The sequence below is a fragment of the Lycorma delicatula genome, chromosome 9, assembly GCF_047948215.1.
Source record: "Lycorma delicatula isolate Av1 chromosome 9, ASM4794821v1, whole genome shotgun sequence".
Taxonomy (NCBI): Eukaryota; Metazoa; Arthropoda; class Insecta; order Hemiptera; family Fulgoridae; genus Lycorma; species Lycorma delicatula.
This window is the reverse complement of record NC_134463.1, coordinates 105,948,336-105,970,919: the sequence shown is the minus strand read 5'-3', so window position 1 is coordinate 105,970,919 and position 22,584 is coordinate 105,948,336. Positions and strand designations below refer to the sequence as shown.

The 22,584-nt window shown below is 31.4% G+C and overlaps 1 protein-coding gene across 1 annotated transcript in view; it reads left to right on the top strand.

Moving 5' to 3' along the window:
• LOC142330726 (synaptic vesicle glycoprotein 2C-like) overlaps positions 1-22,584 on the top strand; it is an 87,772-nt gene that overhangs the window by 40,055 nt on the left and 25,133 nt on the right. Inside the window, exons 2-4 of the mRNA XM_075376172.1 lie at positions 15,309-15,519; positions 18,345-18,386; positions 20,742-20,903. Of these exons, the coding sequence (XP_075232287.1) occupies positions 15,318-15,519; positions 18,345-18,386; positions 20,742-20,903 (406 nt within the window). The 5' untranslated portion in view covers positions 15,309-15,317. The remainder of the gene's footprint in view (positions 1-15,308; positions 15,520-18,344; positions 18,387-20,741; positions 20,904-22,584) is intronic.

Genomic DNA, 22,584 nt, shown 5'->3' with positions numbered 1-22,584 from the left:
TCAGTAAAATTTAGAATTTACTGTACTCTTTATCTCAAACCACTGTAATTAACAGTTAAGCAACAGTTAAAAATTTGTATATATTCTTAAATGTTCAGAAAATTATATTTTAAAACTGTTTTATTAAAATTAATAACTATTTTATTAAAATTAATCTAATTTGATTTTGTATAGAAGTTTAAAGTTAAAGATAGGTTTCTAGGCAAAATGGTAAATTACTCTAAATATACCGTGAAGGGTAAGTAGATCATTCTCTCACCATCCACTCGTTTCCTTATTCTTGAACTCTTCTTATATTATCAATTATATGAGTCTAAGTCTGATTCGATTACATTAATGCTGAGGGTACTGGTATGTGAAGGGCCAGTATATTTTTTATATCTGTTTGAGGGATTTGACTCTGTAATGCCTTTTATTATGCAGTGGCTATGTAATAAGCGTAATGGTTGAAGTTCCTGTCAGGTAAGCGAATTTTGTCACCCAATAAAAAGAAGAGTAAGGTTGACTGTCTTACATTTTTTGGTTTTGACCCTCTGGGGCCACAGATTGTTTTGCACAGAAAACGTATTGTTATGCATTAATTACCTTCTATAACACATTCTGCAATATCAGTAACACTATTTATAAATAATATGTAAAAGAAAGATGTTAATACCATGTATGGTACTCATAACCTGCTGGAGGAATTTAGTGTATGGTATCTGATGGAGAATGAATACCATATATGGTACTTTTAGCTTCAGTGTGAGGCTCTGTTTTCTAGATTTACATTAGTAATAATTTTAAGTTATTATTTTTGTGCAATGTATAAAAGTGTTTTCTCCACTTTTTATTAACAATTAGGCTATTAACTTTTAATTTTATTATTACACCCATATTTTACCTGCATTTTCTTTGCTGTAATTTATTTAATTTATATTACATAATTTTTACATTTTTAAAATTACAAAATAAATGTGGTACATCAAATTTTTACAGTTTTCATTATGTAAGATTTATTTTTCTTATTAGATTTATAATTTAATTATATTTTACCACTAATGTATTTATTTCATTTACAATTATATTTAAATATTATAATTGAGAAATTATTTAAAATTGTACATATAAAAATAATGAGGCCTTTCTACATAATGGAGGCATAGATCACCATTTCCATTTTTTTTTTTAAATTTGTCTTATATATTCCTTGGCCACCACATTTACTATTTCTAGAAAGTTCTTTTAATTAGTAGGACTATATATTAAAGCAGCTTAACAGTTCTACTGGAGATAAATACATTGACATTCTACTGGACAAAATATTGTACATAAATAACATGGAATATGTTTTATGGGAGTGTCATATTCACTAAGCACTGGAGTTTTATAATAAATATTTTTCAATAAATATCGCCAATTAATCTGTAAAATTTTTGATCAAGAGAACAAAATAGAATCATGTTTTTTAAAAAGTCGAGAACATATGTGGTATTCAAGACCTGATGGAGGAAATAGTGATGGCACATTTATATAAGGCATTCATGGCAGTGAATTTGTCACTGTATCTGATTTTTTTATTTCTTTTTAAATAAATAATTAACTAAATATACTGAAATAATAATGAAATTATGTAGAAGGGAAATGATCAAATGAAAGTTTAAGCTTGACAGAATATGTTTTTATTTTATTTTTTGCATAGAGCTGAAGATGCAATTCACTATACAGTTTCATGTAGAATTAATAAAAACTATATTGAAATAAAAAATAACTTTATGAAGAGAAATTGTCAAATGAAAGTTTAATCCGCTATGTAGTGAAAATATTATATTACTAATAAAATATGAAAAATACTTGACAGGATATGTGTTTTGATTTAATTTTTACGCATCATAATGTTTTATTTAATAATGTTTTTGGTGAGTTGTGCGCACACCCGCAAAAGTTTTTGAATTAGTTTGGACCCGCTAGGTGGCGCTGGGGATAGAGATTTTTAAAAAAATTGTAATTAAGATACGATTTGGTTCATATTCATAATATATGTAAGTTACGCGAAAAAAAAAATTCTTGTAAAAGATGGACCCGCTAAGTGGCGCAGAGGCTCGAGATATTTAAAAAACACGTATTTATAGTCCGATTTGATACATATTCAGAATATGTGTTACATGACAAGAAATACCTCTGCCAAAAATGGACCGCCAGGTGGCGCTGGGATTGAGATAGTTGGAAAAATTGCATTTATGGTCCGAATATGTATTAATTATGTGAAAAGAAAAATAAATGCAAAAACTATATCCGCTAGATGGCGCCGGTGTTGAGTTGTTTACTAAATAAACTAAGAAATATACAGACTTTTTTTTTATATATATACAAGGCCCAACCAATGTACGAGTTTGTGACGTCACGAGTAGACTACTACTCGGCCTGAAAACATCAACTTCTCATATCAAATCGAAGTAATACTTATCATATTTACATTTACTAATTACAAACACTAATTAGTAGTTAATTCTTTCATATCCTTTATTTGTACTTAATTATTAATTTTTAATAATAAACAAAAGGTTACTTGAATTTTCATCATGCATCTAATTCAAACATGTAGCAAGTTCACCATCCTCGCTAAACGAATCATTATCACTATCGCTGTCACTTTCATTTTCACTTTTACTATCGGAGTCTACACGTATAATAAAACGTTCTGTCATTTCATCTATCAGTGGTTCCAGTTTTCATACTCTTTCAATATTCTTTACTTTTTCACAATAGGGTTTCCAGTCATCTTCATTCAAGGAATTAATTCTCTCCGTAGTTAATTTTTCAACATTTGTGAAAGAAAATGTATTATGACTCGCCACATATCTTTTTACGGCTGACCATGTCATCTCGATCGGATTCAAATCAGGACGGTACGGTGGGAGTCTAAGAAAACGATGCCCATGTTTTTTCAAAAGTTCATCCAAGGGATATTTTTGTATTATAGTTTTATGTAACTTTACTAATTCAGGTAACTGTGGTTTCAGCATTTTTTAACCATACGGAATATGAGTTTTCTCCAGCCAATCGGTCATATATTTTCTTCTGGAGTTACAATTTGGCGCTTCATCAATACCTGTATTGTGATGAGGGGCGTTATCAAAAACTACTACTGACATTGGTGGAAGATTTGTAATCAATTTTTCACGCTCCCGTTTCATGAAATTGCCTGTATTCATGTTGTTATGGTAGTCGCCACTTTTCGAACTGGCTTTCCAAGTTAGTAATGCGTTCGGAATAATACCGATTTATCTTCCAGCATGAATTACTATTTAACGGTCACCTTTATTAATCGGCACATGAAGACTCTCAACAATACCATCAGACCACGACTTTGTCGAACAATGGCAACTTAAAAAGTACGTTTCATTCAAATAAACAATTGCAGCATTGCTTTGTCTGTACTTAGCGATTTCCTGCAAATATTCAATTCTCTTCCACCTCTCTTTTTTCCTGTTTAGCCTCCGGTAACTACCGTTTAGATAATTCTTAAGAGGATGAATGAGGATGATATGTATGAGTGTAAATGAAGTGTAGTCTTGTACATTCTCAGTTCGACCATTCCTGAAATGTGTGGTTAATTGAAACCCAACCACCAAAGAACACCGGTATCCACGATCTAGTATTCAAATCCGTGTAAAAATAACTGGCTTTACTAGGACTTGATAACAGCTAGGATAAGATAACAGCTAAAGTTGATTCATTGCTTTTAAAATCAATAATGACTGAAGTTCTTGCCTTATTTTTTTTTTTAAAGTAGGCAATTCATTCTTCTTTGAATGAAATTCATTAACTGTTTTTTTTTGGCTACAACTAAATCAAAACTGTCTAGTCCACTGACAGGTTTCGAACATCGTTTTTACTTTTTCGGCATGCTGAAAGAACAGGATTGGGATGTTGATTGAAGAATCATGTGTTTTTTCTCTTCTGAGTTTTTGAACTTGTGTTCTTGATATCCCACAAGCAGCAGTAGTTCTTTCTTCACGTTTTTGAATGCCAATTATATGTTTATAGTCAGTTAATTTATCTGCTTTTAGAGCTAATTTTTTCATAAAATCATAAAAATTATTGATAATTTCACGTGCTTGACTCCTATTTTTTTTCTTAACTACGGATTTTAATTCTGCCATAACAAACCGCACTAATAATAGAAGAACAAAAATAAAACAATAAATAATATAGTACAAAAAAATTGCGAAAAACAATGAGTAATTATAAAATAATATTACCGCACAAAAACGTTATCCGAATACCTTCACTGAACACGATATAAACCGGACTAAAGTTTATTTCTTTATGGAATGGAATGGAATGCAAAGTTGGCAGGAGTCTATTACTCCCTACTTTATCGCAGAACCTGGACAGAGTCCCTTGCTGCTGGATCATTCTAATCGGGCTTGTTTTTTTAAAAGGTTATTTTTAATCTCGGATCTAATTTTTCAAGTTTTGTCTATTATTATTTTAGTGAATTTAAGACGGATTTAATTGCATTCCAATCCGTTGTTAAACCAGCGTTATCGAACCCATTTCATGGGCCGACCGCGGAAGGCTAGGCTTATAAAGCCTGTCCTCCCGACGTAATTCCCCTTCAGACCGTCCACTGAAGTCCTTTCGGTGCTAACTCTTTAATAGGCTAGCAGGAATACGCCACAACGGGACACTAGCTATAAGGAGGGAGCAATGCGTCCCCTTTTCCGGAGGAGTCGCTATTGCTGGGTTATTTTGTCTTACTGTAAGTTTTGAAATAGGAGAGGTTGTGTAGAAGCTCTTCATCCGCTTCTGGTATGGCTGCCCTTCAGGACGCATCTCTGCTGGGCTCTGTTCCGGACTCCAGTCCGTGATGTTGAGGCGAGTGGTTGGTCTTCCTTCTTCTTCTCCCTCTTCTTCTTCCGAAGACCTCTTCGTTCTTCTTTGGCCTGCACTTTCCAAGAATTGGTAGTAACCGAAGTTACATACCATTAACCTTGAAATTCCCGAGGCCCCGAAGGGCTGAACGGGGGAAAGTGCAGGTTTCTTCGTTCTTCTGTGCTGTCAGTGGCTGCTGGGCAGGTGGCTGCTGGGCCCTTTGACTGCTGGGCTGATGGCTGCTGGGCCCTTTGACTGCTGGGCTGATGGCTGCTGGGCTCGTTCCCTCTTTCTTCTTTCTTGAAAGGAAAGGAAGGTAATAGGGAACTTACAAATGGTGATACCTATTCGCGACCGCGGTTTTTGGGCGGCGATTTTTGTGGAAAGAAGTAAACAGTAATTATTCACTCCACGTAATTATTAACCTTCAGACACACGTGTGCCTGAGAAGGGGTTGGGGGGACCGCGTGGCCGCAGTGAAGAAACCATTTGTTTTTGTGGTGGCTGTTGGTATCTGCAACAAAAGAAGCAGAACACACACACGAAGAAAAAAAAAAGAAAAAAAAAATTAATTATTACTTTCTTTCGACTGGCTTCTCCCGTTTCTGAAACAAGAGAAACAGAACAAAACACACGCGAAAAAAAAAAAAAAATTTTTTAAATTTAGACCGCGTTTTTGTTTTATGCGCGACTTACCGTGTTTGACGTCTTCAAACTATATAACTCGCGAAAACTATTCACTCGCGACCCCGGAAACGCGTCGGACGCACTATTCCGTTTATGGCTCATGCGATATGGAGGCCCCTAATCCTGGTTTGTCGATTTTCGGCTACCGCACCGCACCATCACGGTGGTTCGTCCAGTACGGCGTGAGGCCGCTTCCTTACAACTGTCGGAGTTGGGTCCTCTCTGCAGATGTCCCGAAGATGACTGTGTTCGGACACAGCCGCTCTCCCGAACAGTCTGCGCGCCTGCGCCACCCCCACCTCGGACACGGATTGAAATCTCGCATCAGATCGGAGAGTGGCGTTCCTGACGAACCACGGAGCTCCAAAGATCGTCCGCAACGCGATGTTTTGGACGGCCTCGATCTTCTTTTGAAGCGAGGAGCTCAACACTGCCCCCCCATGCCGGGTAAGCATATGTTAGAATCGGCAGTACGTACAGCCGAAAAATGAGGAGCTTAGTTGCCAGTGGGTACGGGCTGGCACTGTTCAGCACTGGGTATAGCGAGGCTCTGGCGGCCTTAGCCCTCCGGGTCGCATAATTTACATGTTCGCCGAAGGTAAGCCGTATTTCTTTATACACACATTGTGTACTATGAATGACGGATCTAAATATGATTGTGACGAAGGTAAAATTTCTAACTGCATTTATAAATTTTTATAGGCATTTATATAATACCAATCTGAGCATTAGTCCCTAGTTAAGGAATTGTTATTGTTTACAAGATTGAGTCATTAAGCATTTTTATCAAACAAGTGGAAAGAATGAAACACAACAACATAAATGTATTGTTTGGGCGCCCGTATTGTTTGTAAGACGAAAAATGAAATAAGAATAATAATTCCTCGCGAAAATAATGTTTTGGAAAACCATAATATAATGAAACATCAGCACGTGACCTCACAAACTCGTAGATTCGCTAGGGCAGCTAACTATACTCGTATATAAAAGGAAATGTTCATATGTGCGTCCGCTATAGACTAAAAACTACTGGACCGATTTACGCGCGGGGAAAAAGATTAACAGGGAAAAGGGAAAGGGAAAAGAGGAATAGGGGTAAGGAAAAGAAGAAGGGAAATATGGGGAAAAGTAAGAAGGAATGGGGAAAGAGAAGAATAAGGGAAAGGGGAAATGGGAAAAGGTAATAGGGGAAAAGATAAAAAGTATAATAGGAAAAGGAGAAATTGGTAAGGGGGTAATAGGGAAAATTTGAAACGGGGAGAAAAGAAAATATGGAAATAGGAAAAAAGGGAAAAGTGAAAGGTTAAATTTTGTGAAGTTCTGTAATGTTCAATTTTTTAATGTTTTATCAAACTTTCAATTGTGTTCATATAATCTATATATATACTCAAATCTAGCAATAATGAAGCATTACCGGATCTGCTAGTATAGCTATAAATAATGCTGTTAACACCTAGATTTGCCTGTTCTATGTTATATTAATAGTTGAGAGATATAAATGTTTTCTTTTTTCTCTCATGTGTAATACATATATTATCTGATCGACTGATCAGTTGGACCACTCGCAAGTCTGAAGTTTGAATGTTTTTAGTTACTTTGATGCGTTCCAGTCTTAATCTTAGTTGATTTTGATGTGCTTCAATAAAAACACAAGAATGCTAATCGAAAAACTGTTTTGCACATAGGATTACATTTTTATTCAGGATTCTTAAACACATTTCATATATCTAAAATGATTCTATTTATTTAATAAAATGAATTTGAAGGTACAGAAGGTGTCGAAAAACTCTATTAGACAGGGAAGTATTTAATAGAGGTGCCTCTCTGTCATACTTGCCAGAGGGGTGCTGGTGACACACCTCAATAATTATAGGTCAAGATGTTTATGTTTTTGGTTATTTTTTTAGATTAGTTATATTTTTATATATTCAGAAGCACTTTTTATTGGTCAGCTACAAAAAGTGATATTACTGAAAAGTTTTTACATTGATAATTTGCAGGAAATTAAAATTTTTTTTATGGAATAATAAGAGTCATATTTTGTATGTGAAAATTTTATTTGTTTTTAAGAAATTTTATTTTTAAGTTGTACTTAAAGTATCATTTAATTTTTTTTTTTAATGAATTAATTTTGTGTTTTTGAAGTACTGTTTTTTTTTCTTTTTTTTCATAAAACATATGATGAAATTTGTTTACTGATTTCAAATTTAAAATATTAGTAAACATTTTCATGTGTGGTTGTTTTTCAGCTCATTAAATTAATGTGTATGTACATACACCAAAAATATTATTATTTCTATTATTTAAAAATTCCGCTGTTAAAACATGATTAATTTACAGATTTTAACATATATACTATTAGAATTCATATGTAAAATGATCGCAGCTCATTTTAAAATCTAATTTACAGATAATTGTCAATTGATAACTGTTGAATGGTAAAATCTATAATTTAAATACATGTTATCTCATTATGTTAATGATTTTTATTGATTAAAATTATTATTATTGTCATCAATTATTCAGGTTTAATTTACTTTTCACTTCTTTAATAATAATATGAGTTAATTTTTTAATAATGTGAATTTTCTAAGTATGAGTACTTCATGTTCAATTATGTGATTTAAATATATACGTCTTTCTTATATTTTTATTTACATTATTATTAAATTAGCTACCTAGGATATCCATTATTACCTTCTTATCTTACCAATAAAAATGTTTTATAACACTTTTTTTCTTTGATTTGTATTAAAATTGTATTATAAATACAGCTCATAAATACAGTAATTTTTAAAATTCCTAGTAGCCTCACGTCAACTATAAAGTGTACACTTCAGCTTTTCTGAGTCAATTTTCTTAACAGTATTTTTGTACACATAACTGTTTACAGGAACACTATTCACTCTACTTATAAAGATTTGTTCTATCAATACAGTCTATGTTTGATAGTATCAGATTATTTTTTTATGAAAGCTTTGTTTGTGTGTTACTCATTTTCCTTTATTTTTATAATACATTATTAAAATATTTATAGTAGCTGATAAACATCCGAAATTTCTTTTGAGTTTGTGTTTATAACATAGACTGTTATAGATAAAAATGATAAAACAAATTGATAATTTGTTATATTGTTATACATAAAAATAAGTGCAGTAATTTATTTCTCTGACTGTTCAGTATCACCAGAAGGACACTTCTGATGCATTGTAGTAGTAATAGCTAATAATGTTTTACATGTGTCATAAAAACAGAACCCACAATATCTACTAAATTAAGTTTTTTTACAGGAGTAGGATTAATGACAATTTCATAGAGCATCCATACATAACTTCAATGACTTTTCAAACTGGGTTTACATTTTCTGTGCTGAATCTCACTTTCTGCCAACTAGTTATATTTTGCTGTACCTGCTATACTTATCACTCACGTCGTCTAACGTTATAACGTTGCAAAATTCTTTGCCAGTGAAATTGAGACAAAGTGATAACAGGTCAAGCAGAATGATTCTATAGAATGTTTCTTTGTGATTGATCTCAGATCATAAATAACTTTAGTCTACCTCACTGATGTCAAATTATAAACTATAATCATAGCCCTTCATCATGTTGCAGATTAATTCCACCAAATTCTACTGTGTCAATAATTTGCAGAGTACGTGTCAGTGACTCATAGAGTACTCTTAAAGCACTATGTAACATATTTACAATACATCTAATAATTGGAGAAATTTACAGGAACTGTGATGCACCTTTACCAATTTCTTCTTGATTCCTGGCCACATGATTCCATACAGAATCATCATGAATTCCTGGCCATATAGAATTCCAGGCAATGAATGCATTGATGTAGCAGCTGACTTGGTCAGCTAACTTGGATCATGTTATTTAATTTGATTACACATACTTTTTAGAAGTTGTATTGAGTTTATGAATTATGGTATACAGTGGTACTTGATTCTATTTGATTAATTTTCAACTATAAATTTACATACTATTTTTTTGGTATTAATCTAGTAAGTGATTTACCATTGTAGTTATTTAGTTAGTTTTTAGATGAGGCCACTGAAAAGTTATATTGAAATAAGAAAATAAATAAATAAAATTATAAATATAATTCAACCAAACTTAACCTATACTTGCTTCGCTCGCTAACCTTTACTAGCGAGCAAAGTGAGCGTAGGTTAAGTTTGGTTAACCCACTGGGTTGGTCTAGTGGTGAATGCATCTTTGCAAATCAGCTGATTTCAAAGTTGAGAGTTCCAACATTGAAATCCTAGTTATTTACTTTTACCTAATTTATTTTTAAGTTATTACTAGTTATTTATTTACCTAAGTAAAGTTATTTACTTTTATACGGATTTGAATACTAGATCATGGATACTGGTGTTCTTTAGTGGTTGGATTTCAGTTAACCACACATCTCAGAAATGATTGACCTGAGACTGTACAAGACTACACTTCACTTACTCATACATATTATCCTCATTCATCCTCTGAAGTAATACCTGATGGTGATTCCCGGAGGTTAAAAGGGGGGAAAAAAGGTTTGAGTTTGATTAGGTTATATTTATAATTTTATTTATTTTCTTATTTCAATATAGTATTTCAGTAACACCATCTAAGAACTAACTAATTAACTACAGTGATAGATCATCTACTACACAATACCATTTTTTATGTACTATATCTCATAGCTTTGCATAAAAATTTTAATTAAGATTTTCATGGTCTCAAATAGTTTTCTCTCTCAAAAAAAAAAAAGAAATTGTTTGACAGAATGATTGGTTAATAATTGTCAACAGTTAAGGTGTATTATATTAAAGGTGACCTTTAGTCACCAGTTTGAGATGATGGATCAGTTGATTTTTGTCAATTAGGTTTAGGGCGCACCATATTAATATGGATAGCTCATGTTGATCTTAAATGCTCCAATATGGTCTTTGTACATAAATGACATTATACTTCAAACAGGCACATATAATTGGTAATTTAAGTAATCTGGCTAGAATGACATATGTCAAATTCATGAAGTTAGTTTGAACTTTCTATTTATTAGTTTTAACTTCCTCCTAGAGTGGCTTTTCACTCCCTCCTAAATTACTTGCCCCTTATGTTTATAAATCATTACTTATTTATATTTAAAAATTGTTTTTTTAAGTATTTTTGTAAATATATTTTTCTAGCAATAGATATATTTTTCTAGATAGATTTAAAAAATCTATCTTGTTTGAATTTATGTGGATTGGATCTTTTACAATGTGTTTTTAATTTTTTTTTGCATTGGTGATTTAAAAAATTATTGTAATATGGTGTTATGTAATGTCAGAATTTTCCTGATTATAATCTCCCTGTTTATTTGCTAAGAAAAATGCCATCAAATAATTCCTTGTTATTAGAGATCAACCTGTTGTTAATAAATATAACTTTTAAGTCTGTGAGTTAGGTCAAAACATGGATGGGCTGGTGAGGTTACTTACTGCATTATGATTAATGCATTTGCAAAAGAAAAATTGTTGTGGTAAATTAGATTCAATGATTCCCTTCAGAGGAATCAAATCAAAAGGTCTCTTTTTATAGTGATGTCATTTTATTGATAGTTTAATTTTATAATCTTTATTCTTAATGTTCAGTTTGCTTTGTTTATAGAAGGATTGGCAGTAGAACTACTGTACTTATAATTTATATATGTAACTTATACATCTGGCATTGCTGCCGGACCATCCCCACTTCTTTTTTACAAAAATTGTTACTAACTTTGCACAATAAATATAAATCTCCTTTGGATTCCTTCCTGTTGAATCTAACCTGTTTATTATAGCATGGTTTGAATGAAAACACAAGGAGTTTAATTATCATGTAATTTTTCATACATTATTGTTAGGCTTAAGATTGATAAAACAAAGTACAGGATGTAGATGGTCTGGACAGGGCAGAGATGCCTGGTTGAGCCAGAAAGCTAAGATTAACCTCAGCTCTGGGGACTGATTTTAAATATGTATGTTGTCATGAACATCTGGATAAGGTATCAAGAGATGCAACAGTGATGGACCTAAATTACATTGTGGCATCATCGTTAGAATTAAGTCATATTATTTGTATAGTCATCTTCACTAGTTTTGCTACATTGTGGTGTAATATGGGTAGGAAATAAAAATATGTAGCCACAGCTAGGCAAATATAACAATGTGGAATTAAAGGTCCTGTTAGTATAGGATATTGTTGTGCAATTTATTATTAAAATTAAGCTGTATTACGTTTATATCACTGTGTTAGGTTAAGACTAATCATATTATAGCTATGAATCAAGATGAGAAGGGAAGCACATAGCTATGGTGCAGCCGATGTCCTGCACACAACGATGGGAAAAGTGATTTAGGGTAGAGGCACCCAGAAAAACAGGAATGCAGGTAAGGGGAACGAAACAGTATTGTTCCCCTGCTGGTTGAACGCAGAATTGTAAATTACTTTAATCCATTTTATCATAAGAAGTGTCACTAAACTATCTAAATGTTAAGAAATCACTCAACATTGTATTTTATATATGTATGTTCATGTCTATGCTTATTTACGTGTATAAAATTTATACATGTTTATTTACCATAAATAAACATATGGTATGGAAACAAGTATGCAATATTAAGGAAAAAGCCCATATGTTGGATGAAGAGACAGTCACATGAGGGGGTAACTATGACTCCAGGTAAAGACAAATGTATGTACCGCAGCAGCAAAGAACAGGCAGAATCAAAAAGTATTTCCAAATGGAGGCGGACTCTGAATGGCTAAGAAGTGGTGAAGACACCTACCTACCTGCGTTTTTCTTTTTATTAAAAAAAAAAAAAAAAAAAAAAAAAAAAAGGATGGAACTTGGCGCCATGCAGGGCAAGGGAGGTAGCTCTATGGCTAGGGTGTTCTGGCCGTCCACATGCAAGAGTGGGGAGTCGGGGCTCCCCGATGATATGGCATATGAGATCTTCGAGGTATGCCGAAAATGCACGGGAAGAGTGAAGGATGTGAGCAAAGCACGTCTGGATCTGGTAGGCTAGAACCAGGAAGTGTAGCCCTTCAATGGAGGAACGCACTGGCAATACGGAAAAGGTCAGCGTGGAAAAGGAGGAGCAGGAGAGAACATGACAGGTAAGCTCCTGGGAGAGGAGCAAAATGGGGTGGGCAGAGACTGCTGCCACGGCACTTCAAGGTGATTGTGTTATGCTTAATAGCAAAGACCAGTTGCTTTGGGGGGTGCTTAAAAAATTCATGGTGGTTGGGGATGGTTATGAGGGGAATGAGGAGACCATCCTTAAAAAAAAAATAATACTGATAGACAGAAAAAAATTTTTAATGTTTTCCAAGTGCAATACCATTTATTGAATTGCTTTTCTACATACATTACAGATCTGTGAATACAATTTTTCTATTGCTCATAGTTTTAAATAAATTATGCTTAAAAAAAAATTAAGGGAAAATATAGTAAAAATCTGTAAAATTTAAAATTTTGCATGGCCATTCCTGTGTTAGAATAATTTTGCTGATGCTTTTCTTTAAAGCTGTTTTAAATAGCAGTCAGACACACCCAGAATTAATGTCCAACAGTAATTGGCTAGCATGTTAATATTCCATTTCCCTTTATATTGGATTTCCATCACCCAAATGTCTTTGTAGAAACATTGACAATGTTCGTCACTTACGTCTCCGAGGTTGTCCAGGAAAAAAGACATTAAGAGGTTGTCCAGATAAAGAATATTACATTCCATAGCTCTGTATGAAGTAAGAAGTTGATTAACAATATCGTGGTAATTGTCGGATTTTTGTTTGCTGAAAAAAGTTTTGCAAACGTCTTTAAATGAAGCCCAAGCTGCACTTTCTACATTATTTAACAGTTAAATAATAATTATAAAATATTTGAGTTAAATACATTATCTTTGACAAACTCTCTTATTTGAGGACCAACAAATATTCCTTCTTTAATTTTTCCTTCACTTACATTCGGAAATTTCTGCCTGATGTACAAAAATCCAGGACTATCCTTCTTCATTGCTTTTACAAAATTTTTCATTAGTCTAGCTTGATATGGAGAGGAGGTAAAAATATTTTTTTGGGTTCAACTAAGGGCTCATGAATAATATTTTTCCCATTTGGAGTTAAGTTGTCTTGTTTCTTTCACTCTTTGGTAAGATAATATTTATCCATCCCTAGCTTGGCTATCCCATTCACAAAGAAAACACATGCACTTAGTATAGCCTAACAAAATAGCTATAACTTTCAAATCACCACATATGTTCCAGCTATATTTTTTTATAATCTATTTTTTCAAGAACGTCTTTCATCACATTGTATGTCTCTTTCAAATTAATACCATAAGCGATTGGTATCGAAGGATATTTGTTACCTTGTGTTTAGTAGAACCACTTTTAAACTATACTTGGATGAATCTATGAAAAGGCGCCAGTCCTCAAGTTTATGAATTTGTCCTACGTGCAACATAAGCTTAAGCTTATCAATATTTGTGCAATAAACCAAATTATTTTCATCAATAAAGTACTGAGAAAGTTCTGTTTGTTGGCTTCGAAAGCCCGAACTTTTTGTATTTTTTTGAAGTAAATTCCAACATTGCAGTCTTGATAACAGTTCAGCTTGATTTTTTAATAAATTTAAATCCCTAACAAACAATTCCAAACCATAAATACACCAAATGGCAAAGTCTTCATGTACCTTTCAGCCATTCTCTTAAATATACAGCATGAAGTGCATACTACTTGAGAAGCCCATGTCTTATACTGATCACCAGTTTTACATTGAAAGTACAAATGAATATGCTTTTTTAATTAAAGGTGTAATGTTTTTTCTATTTGATTTTACAGTAAACTCACCACATACATAACAAAAGGCATCCACATATTTACACAATTTCGAGGCATTATGACGTTGCACTGTTAACAAACTTAAGATAGCAATAAGACTGAACAAAATTAATTCATTCCGAAATCCATTACTTAATACAAACAACACAGCTGTGTTTTCAGCTACATGTTTTGAGCTGCACAGAATGATTAATCTTGTCCATGAAGGTTCACTCTTCAGTATTAGATATGATGTCATAATATGTGACTATGATATAATTTAATTCTTTGTCTAGTATTGTTTATTTATAACTTACAAATTATGTTAACTAAGTTAAACAATAAAAAATGGCTAACAAAATACAATATAGGAGTGTAAAATGCTAAATATACAATGAAAAAGGAAAAAAATTCTTTAATTAAACTTTAAATTTTTTCATAAATGGTGGGTGATAGAAAGATTCTGAGTTCATATTTGTTTTCAGAAACAAAAAGCAGATTAAAATTATGTATCGCATGTTAGGAAACAAAAATTATGTTGATCAGTGTAATCAGACATTTAATATTTATCACAGCTACTTTCAAAAGTGGCTTACAGTATGAGTGACTTTTTATGTGTCAAGTAGTATATTACCAATGTATGTACCTTTGAATTGGAAACCAGGAGAAATTGTTTACTATTACTTTTTGAAGTAAGTAAAGCAAGCAATGAACAAAACAAAATAGTAAAATAGATAAAGCATTCATAAAATAAATCTAATACAGTAGTCTATGAAGATCTCCAACTCATGATAGGTGTGTCATGGAATAATTTCTCCCATTTACTTAGTTAGGCTGTGGTATTTATTATATGTATTATTGTTATTATCATTATTTAATACAAACTAAATTATGCTGGTTTTTTTTATTTATAAAACAGAATAAAGGAATGAAAATGCCTCAACGTCAGAGTCTATCTCATGGTAGAGGTTCTTTAGAATCCAATGCTATTTCAAACACATCAATTATGGGTTCACCGCATGGTGCTGCAATGCCATATAATAACCAGTTAAGAGATTCTATTGTATCATTGGGAGGATCATCTGATTTAGAAAGAATGGTGTTAAGGAAAGTAGATAGAAACAGTAAAGGTGGTTCAAAATTCATTTTATTATATTTATTATATAGATTTAGTGATTACTACTTTGTTTTAATTTCTGTTTAACAACTGCAGCCCATATTAGTTACCTCTGTAAATAATATAAAATTTATAAAGAGTAGAAACATCTAACTACTTTTACAGGAGAGTTTTTGATGCTGCCGCTAGTAATATGTTACCGCACCATATCACAAGTAGGTGTGGTGGTGGGTGAGTGTGGTGTGTATAATTTATATATATATATATAATTTTTAATAAATAAAAGTATAATTGCAAGATTATATCCATATTATTTCAGAATAAATTATAGACTTTGATTAACTGGTTTTTAGTTTCTAATTTGAATAGGTTCTTTTCTTATTCCCTTTTTTAAATTTATTTATTTAATTTTTTTATCCTTTTTATTTTTTTTTTTAGTAGTGGAACAATAGAAGAAGCTAAGACCATCATTATCTTTTGTCATTTTCAATGTTTTCCACTACCCTTATTTCTACTCATTCCTTTTTCTTACCAACCATACCTTCCTTTATCTATTATCCCTTTTTATCAGAAAAAATGTTTTCTGTCATTATTTATGTAAACCAAAATCACTTTATCTAAAAATATTTACACTTTCTTTTTTTACCTTCACTCACATTATTTGTATTTCTGATAGGAATTTTTTTTTGTTACCATATATAAACATTTAATTTACTAATCTGATTAGGATGGAAAAAAGTTTCTTCATATTTTAATGTAAACGTAAAACAAATTTTTTTTTATTTTTCAAATGAATTTTATTAAACCAATTATATGTTGTTTTGATCAACCACCTTTTGTCATTTTTGTGGTAAAATAATGTTCCTCTCACTGTAGAACTTTTGTGTTTTCTGGACCAAAAGCTTTAATAAGCAATTTTCGTAGGTCTCTTTTGAGGCCAACTTTATACCATTAAAGACATTTATTTCTGTAGAGATAAACAAATGATAATCTAAGGTGCAAAGTCAAGACTCTACATTGGATGCATCAAAACTTTATAGCCAAGCTCTATATCAATTTTCAATGTGTCACAAAAATGTGTGCAGTCTGACATAGTCATGATGGAAAACAACAGACACCTTTTCTGTTGATCAATTCTGGCTGCATTAATTCGATGCTTGGTTTAATCTTTCCATTTGTTGACAGTAGAACCTAGAATCAATCGTTTGACTGGGTGGTGATAGTTCATAGTAAAAAATTCCTTCCCAACCCTGCCATACACACAGCTTCACTTTTCATGGCCTCAATCCTGGCTTTTCATCAATTTTAGATCTTTACTTTGCTTCAACCACAATATTTTTATTTCATTATTGTTCATTTTTCATCATCTGTAATGTACTGTTTCAAAAATAATTAGATTTCTTCTCATTTTGGCAATGATTCTCAGATGGAAATTTGATCGATTGAATTTTTCATTCTTAAATCATATGGTACCCAAACATCTAGTGTTTTTCAGCATCTTGCTTTCTTCAAATGGTATAAAATATGATTGTCAATGTTTAGCTAGCTACTGATATATTGACTGGTAATGCACTGGTCTTGTTCAGTTCTTTTCATGATTTCATTGATTTTTTCAGTCATTAGCTGACTGAGTAAGGTTCATTATTGACATAAATAATTCCAGAATGAGAACGCTTTAATCAGCTTTGTGCTACATGTAGTGATACTGGATCAAGTCCATAAACATCACAAATTCTTTTATCATCGCTGAGTTGCATTCTCCCCTTTATTTTGTAATAGAATTTCAAATTGTATCGAATTTATTCTTTATCTTGACTCATTTTTAAGATGCAATAACTCTCAAATAAATAAACTAATATAATAACTTCTCTAAAAATACTCAGTGATGTATCACCTTAAAAGCTTAAATATGTTAACAGGTTTCAATAATATTGCCAGAGTTGTGCGGTCCTAAAGCCATCTACCAACCCCAGTATTCACCTACTATTTTTGATTTGTTACTCATGACTCTTCTCTATGTAGTTATTGGTATAAAATATTTATTAAACTGAACCTCATTCCATTTCATTGATCCTTTCTTGTTCTTAGAGTTCAAGTTGACTGTTGTCTTTTTTGTTACATATTAACAACCAGGAATGCTGTTCATTTTCTATATAAATATAGATATTTTTCATTTATATTATATATTGTATTTATATCAATTGGACTCTATGACTTAACCTGTAACCTATGTGTGTACTATATAAATTGAGTTAATGGGTGCGATATAAGGTAAAATGCAAACACAAATCACATTCATTGGACCAATTCCTGAAGTGCACCAGTTCTGTGTAGTTCACTTCATGTTGTTGGCATTATTTGGTAGCTAATGATCTCAGCAGCTGAGTCCAATTAAAATGTAAAAAAAGCTGATCCCTTTCCTTAAAGATATTTGGGAATTTCCACCGGGATGAGTACAAGAACTACATTTTTCTAAATTATAATTTTATATTAATCACCTTAAACATTACAATAACATCATCTTAATCATATGTTATAAAAATTTATTTACCATCAGTAATTAAAAAACCCAGGGTTTTTTAAAGAAGAAAAGAACATCCTTTCTTTTCCCACATTGTTACATATATAAATATCCTGAGTTGATTTATCAACCTGAAGTATCCAGTATCTAAGTATCCATCTGAAGCATAAATAGTTAAGCATCTCCTTCTGGAGGTATGCATTTAACTGAATTTTCTTTTCCTATGTTCCCATACTAATGTTATGTTATGGTATTATTTATTTATGAACAACAGAAAGTGCTTGGTTTGCTTCTCATTTTTTTGTTTATTTTTACAGTTGAAATTGCTGTTGATATGGATGTTGCTATTGAGGAAACAGGTAAGTTTATCTATTTTGTTTATTATTTTTATTATTTATTTGAGGCATTTATAAAAATAAATTTTTGTATATAAATTACTACTACATAATTGCTGGGTATTGATGCTAACGTGTAGGAAAAACCTGCGTAAAAAAAATAGTACTATTTTACATATTTCTGTAGTAAAAAGTACTTTTTTGTTATGTTAATATTATCATTTTTAATGTAAAGTTGTTTAAAAATAAATCTGCATTTAGTAAATTGTGGAAATAAAACAAAGCATTAGAATCTGATTCATTGTTATATAATGCTACTCATTTGATGTTATATACACTTCTTGAGTTGTTAAATTAAACAGAGCTTTATAACACTTGAATGCAAATTAGAAAAGTACAAGTTCTGTTCCAAAACTATCTAAATGTATTTTTTATCTTAGTAAAAAAAAAGAACACCCTTTCCAAATTAGGATCTTGGTAAGTCCTTTTTTTATCTTTGTATTTGGATTCAAGCGGCAAAACTTAAGTGTGGTAGGGCAATAGTTCCTTGTGTACGTGCATGATTTTTCATAAACCTCCTGGAGTCAGTAGTTGTCAGCTACTTGCTTGTATTAACACATACTTATCACATTTTTACTTCTTTTTGCAATGGAATGTGTTGAATAGAACTGCTGTATCAAGTTCTTGTTAAAGCTTGGTGATATCCAAAGTGAAACAATAAGAATCAGTAAGCTTTTGATAATGACACTATGATGGGTTTCACTAATTAAATTAAATTGTTAGTGACCTGCATACCTGTAAGCTATGATTTATACTGTCATTGATTTATACTTCATGGATATGAATCAGAAGTGAAACTGTTAACAGTACAACTGGATTATCATACCGAAAAAGGACTTCCAGAAATGTTTCCAGCAATGAAGGAGGAACCATTGTTTTAAGAATGTGGACTCAAAAAACCAGTACTCTACTTTAAAGGAGATTAGAATTTTAAGGCAATAGGTGAGGAATTTTTTTCTCTCTGTACTGCTGCCAGATTAGAACTCATGTTCATTTTCTGTCGTGATAAACCTGAAACCCGATTGTAGTTTCCTGTTATGTGCACTTAAATGTCACATCTTAAAATCTCTGACAATATTCAGAGATTGTAACAGAAAGCTTTTACATTGTTATATTTATCTATTTATTTAATTTTTTTTTTACTGAAATGGTTGTTCAACTGACATCTAAAAAGTAGGTTCTCAATTCAAAATGAATGTAAAATTATTTTTTTAAATGTTTGTTCATGCCTTTCCCTTCACCAAATGAATAGATTTTGATGATTCTTTTCATCTTGTAGAGGCAGTTCTAGTGGTCCCATTTTTTAGATGACTTGAGAGGTAGATTTTTTAAATAAAAAATTTAATGAATGCGAAAGTTAAGATAAATAACGAAGATATTTTTCATTAATTGTCATCATTGATTAGATTGGGAATGCATTCCCAATGACATGTAACTGATGTCGTTCAGGCATTCAAAATATTTTTTTCAAAAATGCAAAAAGATTATTTGAGGACTTTTTAGGTTAAAAAATACTCCGTCATGTATATCTTTTTAAGGCTTATCCATGGTAGCATCTGTTGACTTAAATTTTTATTTCTTTTTTTTTTGAAGATGCAGGTCCCTTACCTTTTCACTACTTACAAGCTGCTTTTTATCTCATATTATATTTTTGTAGGCCTATCACTATTTTAAGTAAGATAAATCTAAAAAGTATTAAAAAATATTTCAATTCTTCTTGATAGAGACAAGAAACTAACCTTGCAACAAGAAATGGTTGTTCAAGTTTTAAGATTACGATATTTCTTGGCAGACTTCATAAGTGATTATACGATTCATGGGTTGTTCAATAATGATCTTCATGTATTAGTTCTGCTGCCATGATCAGTTGCAAGAATAATTGTAATTTTTAACTAACATCTATTGGCCTTGAAATGCTCAAGGCACTTAAAAACCTGAATTTGATCAAAAGAATGTTTTGTAGAAGCTTGGTAAAAGTTTTGGTGGCCAATTTACTGAGGTTTGTGTAGTGGCTAGCATGTAGTTAAAATATAATTACCATTGCTGATCACTATAACATGATATAATCATGTATATTGACTGAACACAGGTATTCATACAATGCAATTAGGCATTGGAAGTTATAATCTTTAATATTCTGAGCAGCTCCATTGTAATTTACAGCCTGGAAACTTTCTGATGCCACCTCATACTTAGTTTTCAATTTTATTTTTTTTTTGTAATATATTCAATTATTTTGGGTAGTTTGGTGAGGTGTAGAATTTATATGACATGTATTGTTAATAACTGACCAGTTTTTATCTTATTTTAATCATTCAGGTCAAGGACGATTTCAAATTTGTTTATGGTTAATATGTGGATTAATTTACTCTTGCTGCAGTTTAAGTACAACAACATTATCATTTGTTTTACCAGCAGCAACTTGCGATTTTCATCTTTCAGCAAGTGATAAAGGGACACTTAATATTATGCCTGTTGCAGGTATCTTTCAATAATGTTATTTTATATTTACTGTATATCATTGAATAATATTTTTATGTTAGCTGTTCTTATTACCTATGTTTTATAACGAATGTAGTAGTACAGGAACATCTACATTCATGTAGATTACTTTCAGTATGAAAGTAATTATTAGATAAAGATCAATATTAACCCTTTTCCTTTGTGTTTCCTCTCTGAAGGTGAGTATGGAGTTTACCTACTTATGAATAATACCTAATCACAGTATGTAGAAAAAGGCAAGATTATTATTAATGATTATATTGCCAAATGAACAACATAAAAAAAAACATGCTATTGTCTAAATTAGTAGGTAAGTTTTCAGTTTTTGATTATTCCTGTATTAACTGTTACGTAAAAACAAAGTACTATTCCATAATAATAGTTATTTTAAGTAAATAAATCTATTTATATTTATTGTTAATATCTTTTAATTTCTATATTATACTTACACTATTATGGAATTTATTCTGTATGATAGGTGGTGTAGCCCAACAGTTGTAGGTACCTGCAATAAGACACAATTCACACCTAAAAATAGCCCACCAATCTTGTGAACAAATAATTTTATGCCAACCATATTAAGGAAATAAAAATAAAAATTACCTTTTTCATTACTTTTTTTTTACTGAGACTTATATACTGCTCAGAATTAGTATGCCAAGCCCACTGTATAAAGGTGATTTACAATTTATAACTGTTATGTTAATCTTAGGAACTAGATTTGTATTCAATGTTATTACCTTATAAGAAAGCACCAATGACCCTTCTGGTTTTCTTGCTTGTAATTCAGTGTAAAAATGTTATAAAGTAGCAGATTAATTTTATCTGATTCTGTTAGGAAAGAGGCTGCAGTGTATTGCTTCTACTCAGTAGGGGGATAGAGCAATAAAATTAATTAAAAATTTAGGAAGTGATTATTCACAAATTATATGATAACGCACTTGGATATAGTGGGGTTCAGCATATTGTTAAAAAAATTTAAACAAACTAAAAAAATCAGCTTTTGCAGCCGTAAACTTATATTGTTTACTTTTTAATTTAAAAAAAATCATAATACAACAATTTAGTATTGGGAATATCATCATCATTCAGTGTGATTGTTTCCTTTTCAGCTTTATTTTATTCTCAATAAAGGTTTCTGATTTATTTATAAACATATATGTGATTTGTTTATTTACGAGAAAGCATATTCATTATTGAACATTTTTTCACAATCAAATTTTTTGTTATGTCTGTAATTACATTTCAGCTTAAGTTCTTAAATAAGAATGTATAGTACAAAACAAAGCACTGTTTAACCAAATCTGAAATTGCTGTCAACATTATTTGTTAATTTGAGGTGACCATACTACTATTATTAGTGGTTTACTGGTTTGCCGAAATAGTTACTGACAATCACTGACAAGTCACTGATAGTCACTGACAATCACTGACAAGTCACTGATAGTCACTGACAATCACTGGTTTAAAATTTGCATGTCTTCCTTTCACACCTTAGGATTTCAAAAATTAGTGTGTAGCATATAATTTCTCAGAGATGTTCTTGTATATTTTGGTAATTTTTCTCGTATGGCTTAATTTAAAGGTATTTGTAGTTTGAAAAAATGGAGCTTTACTAATGATAATCTTAAAGACTTCTATAGGTCTTTTTAGAATATTT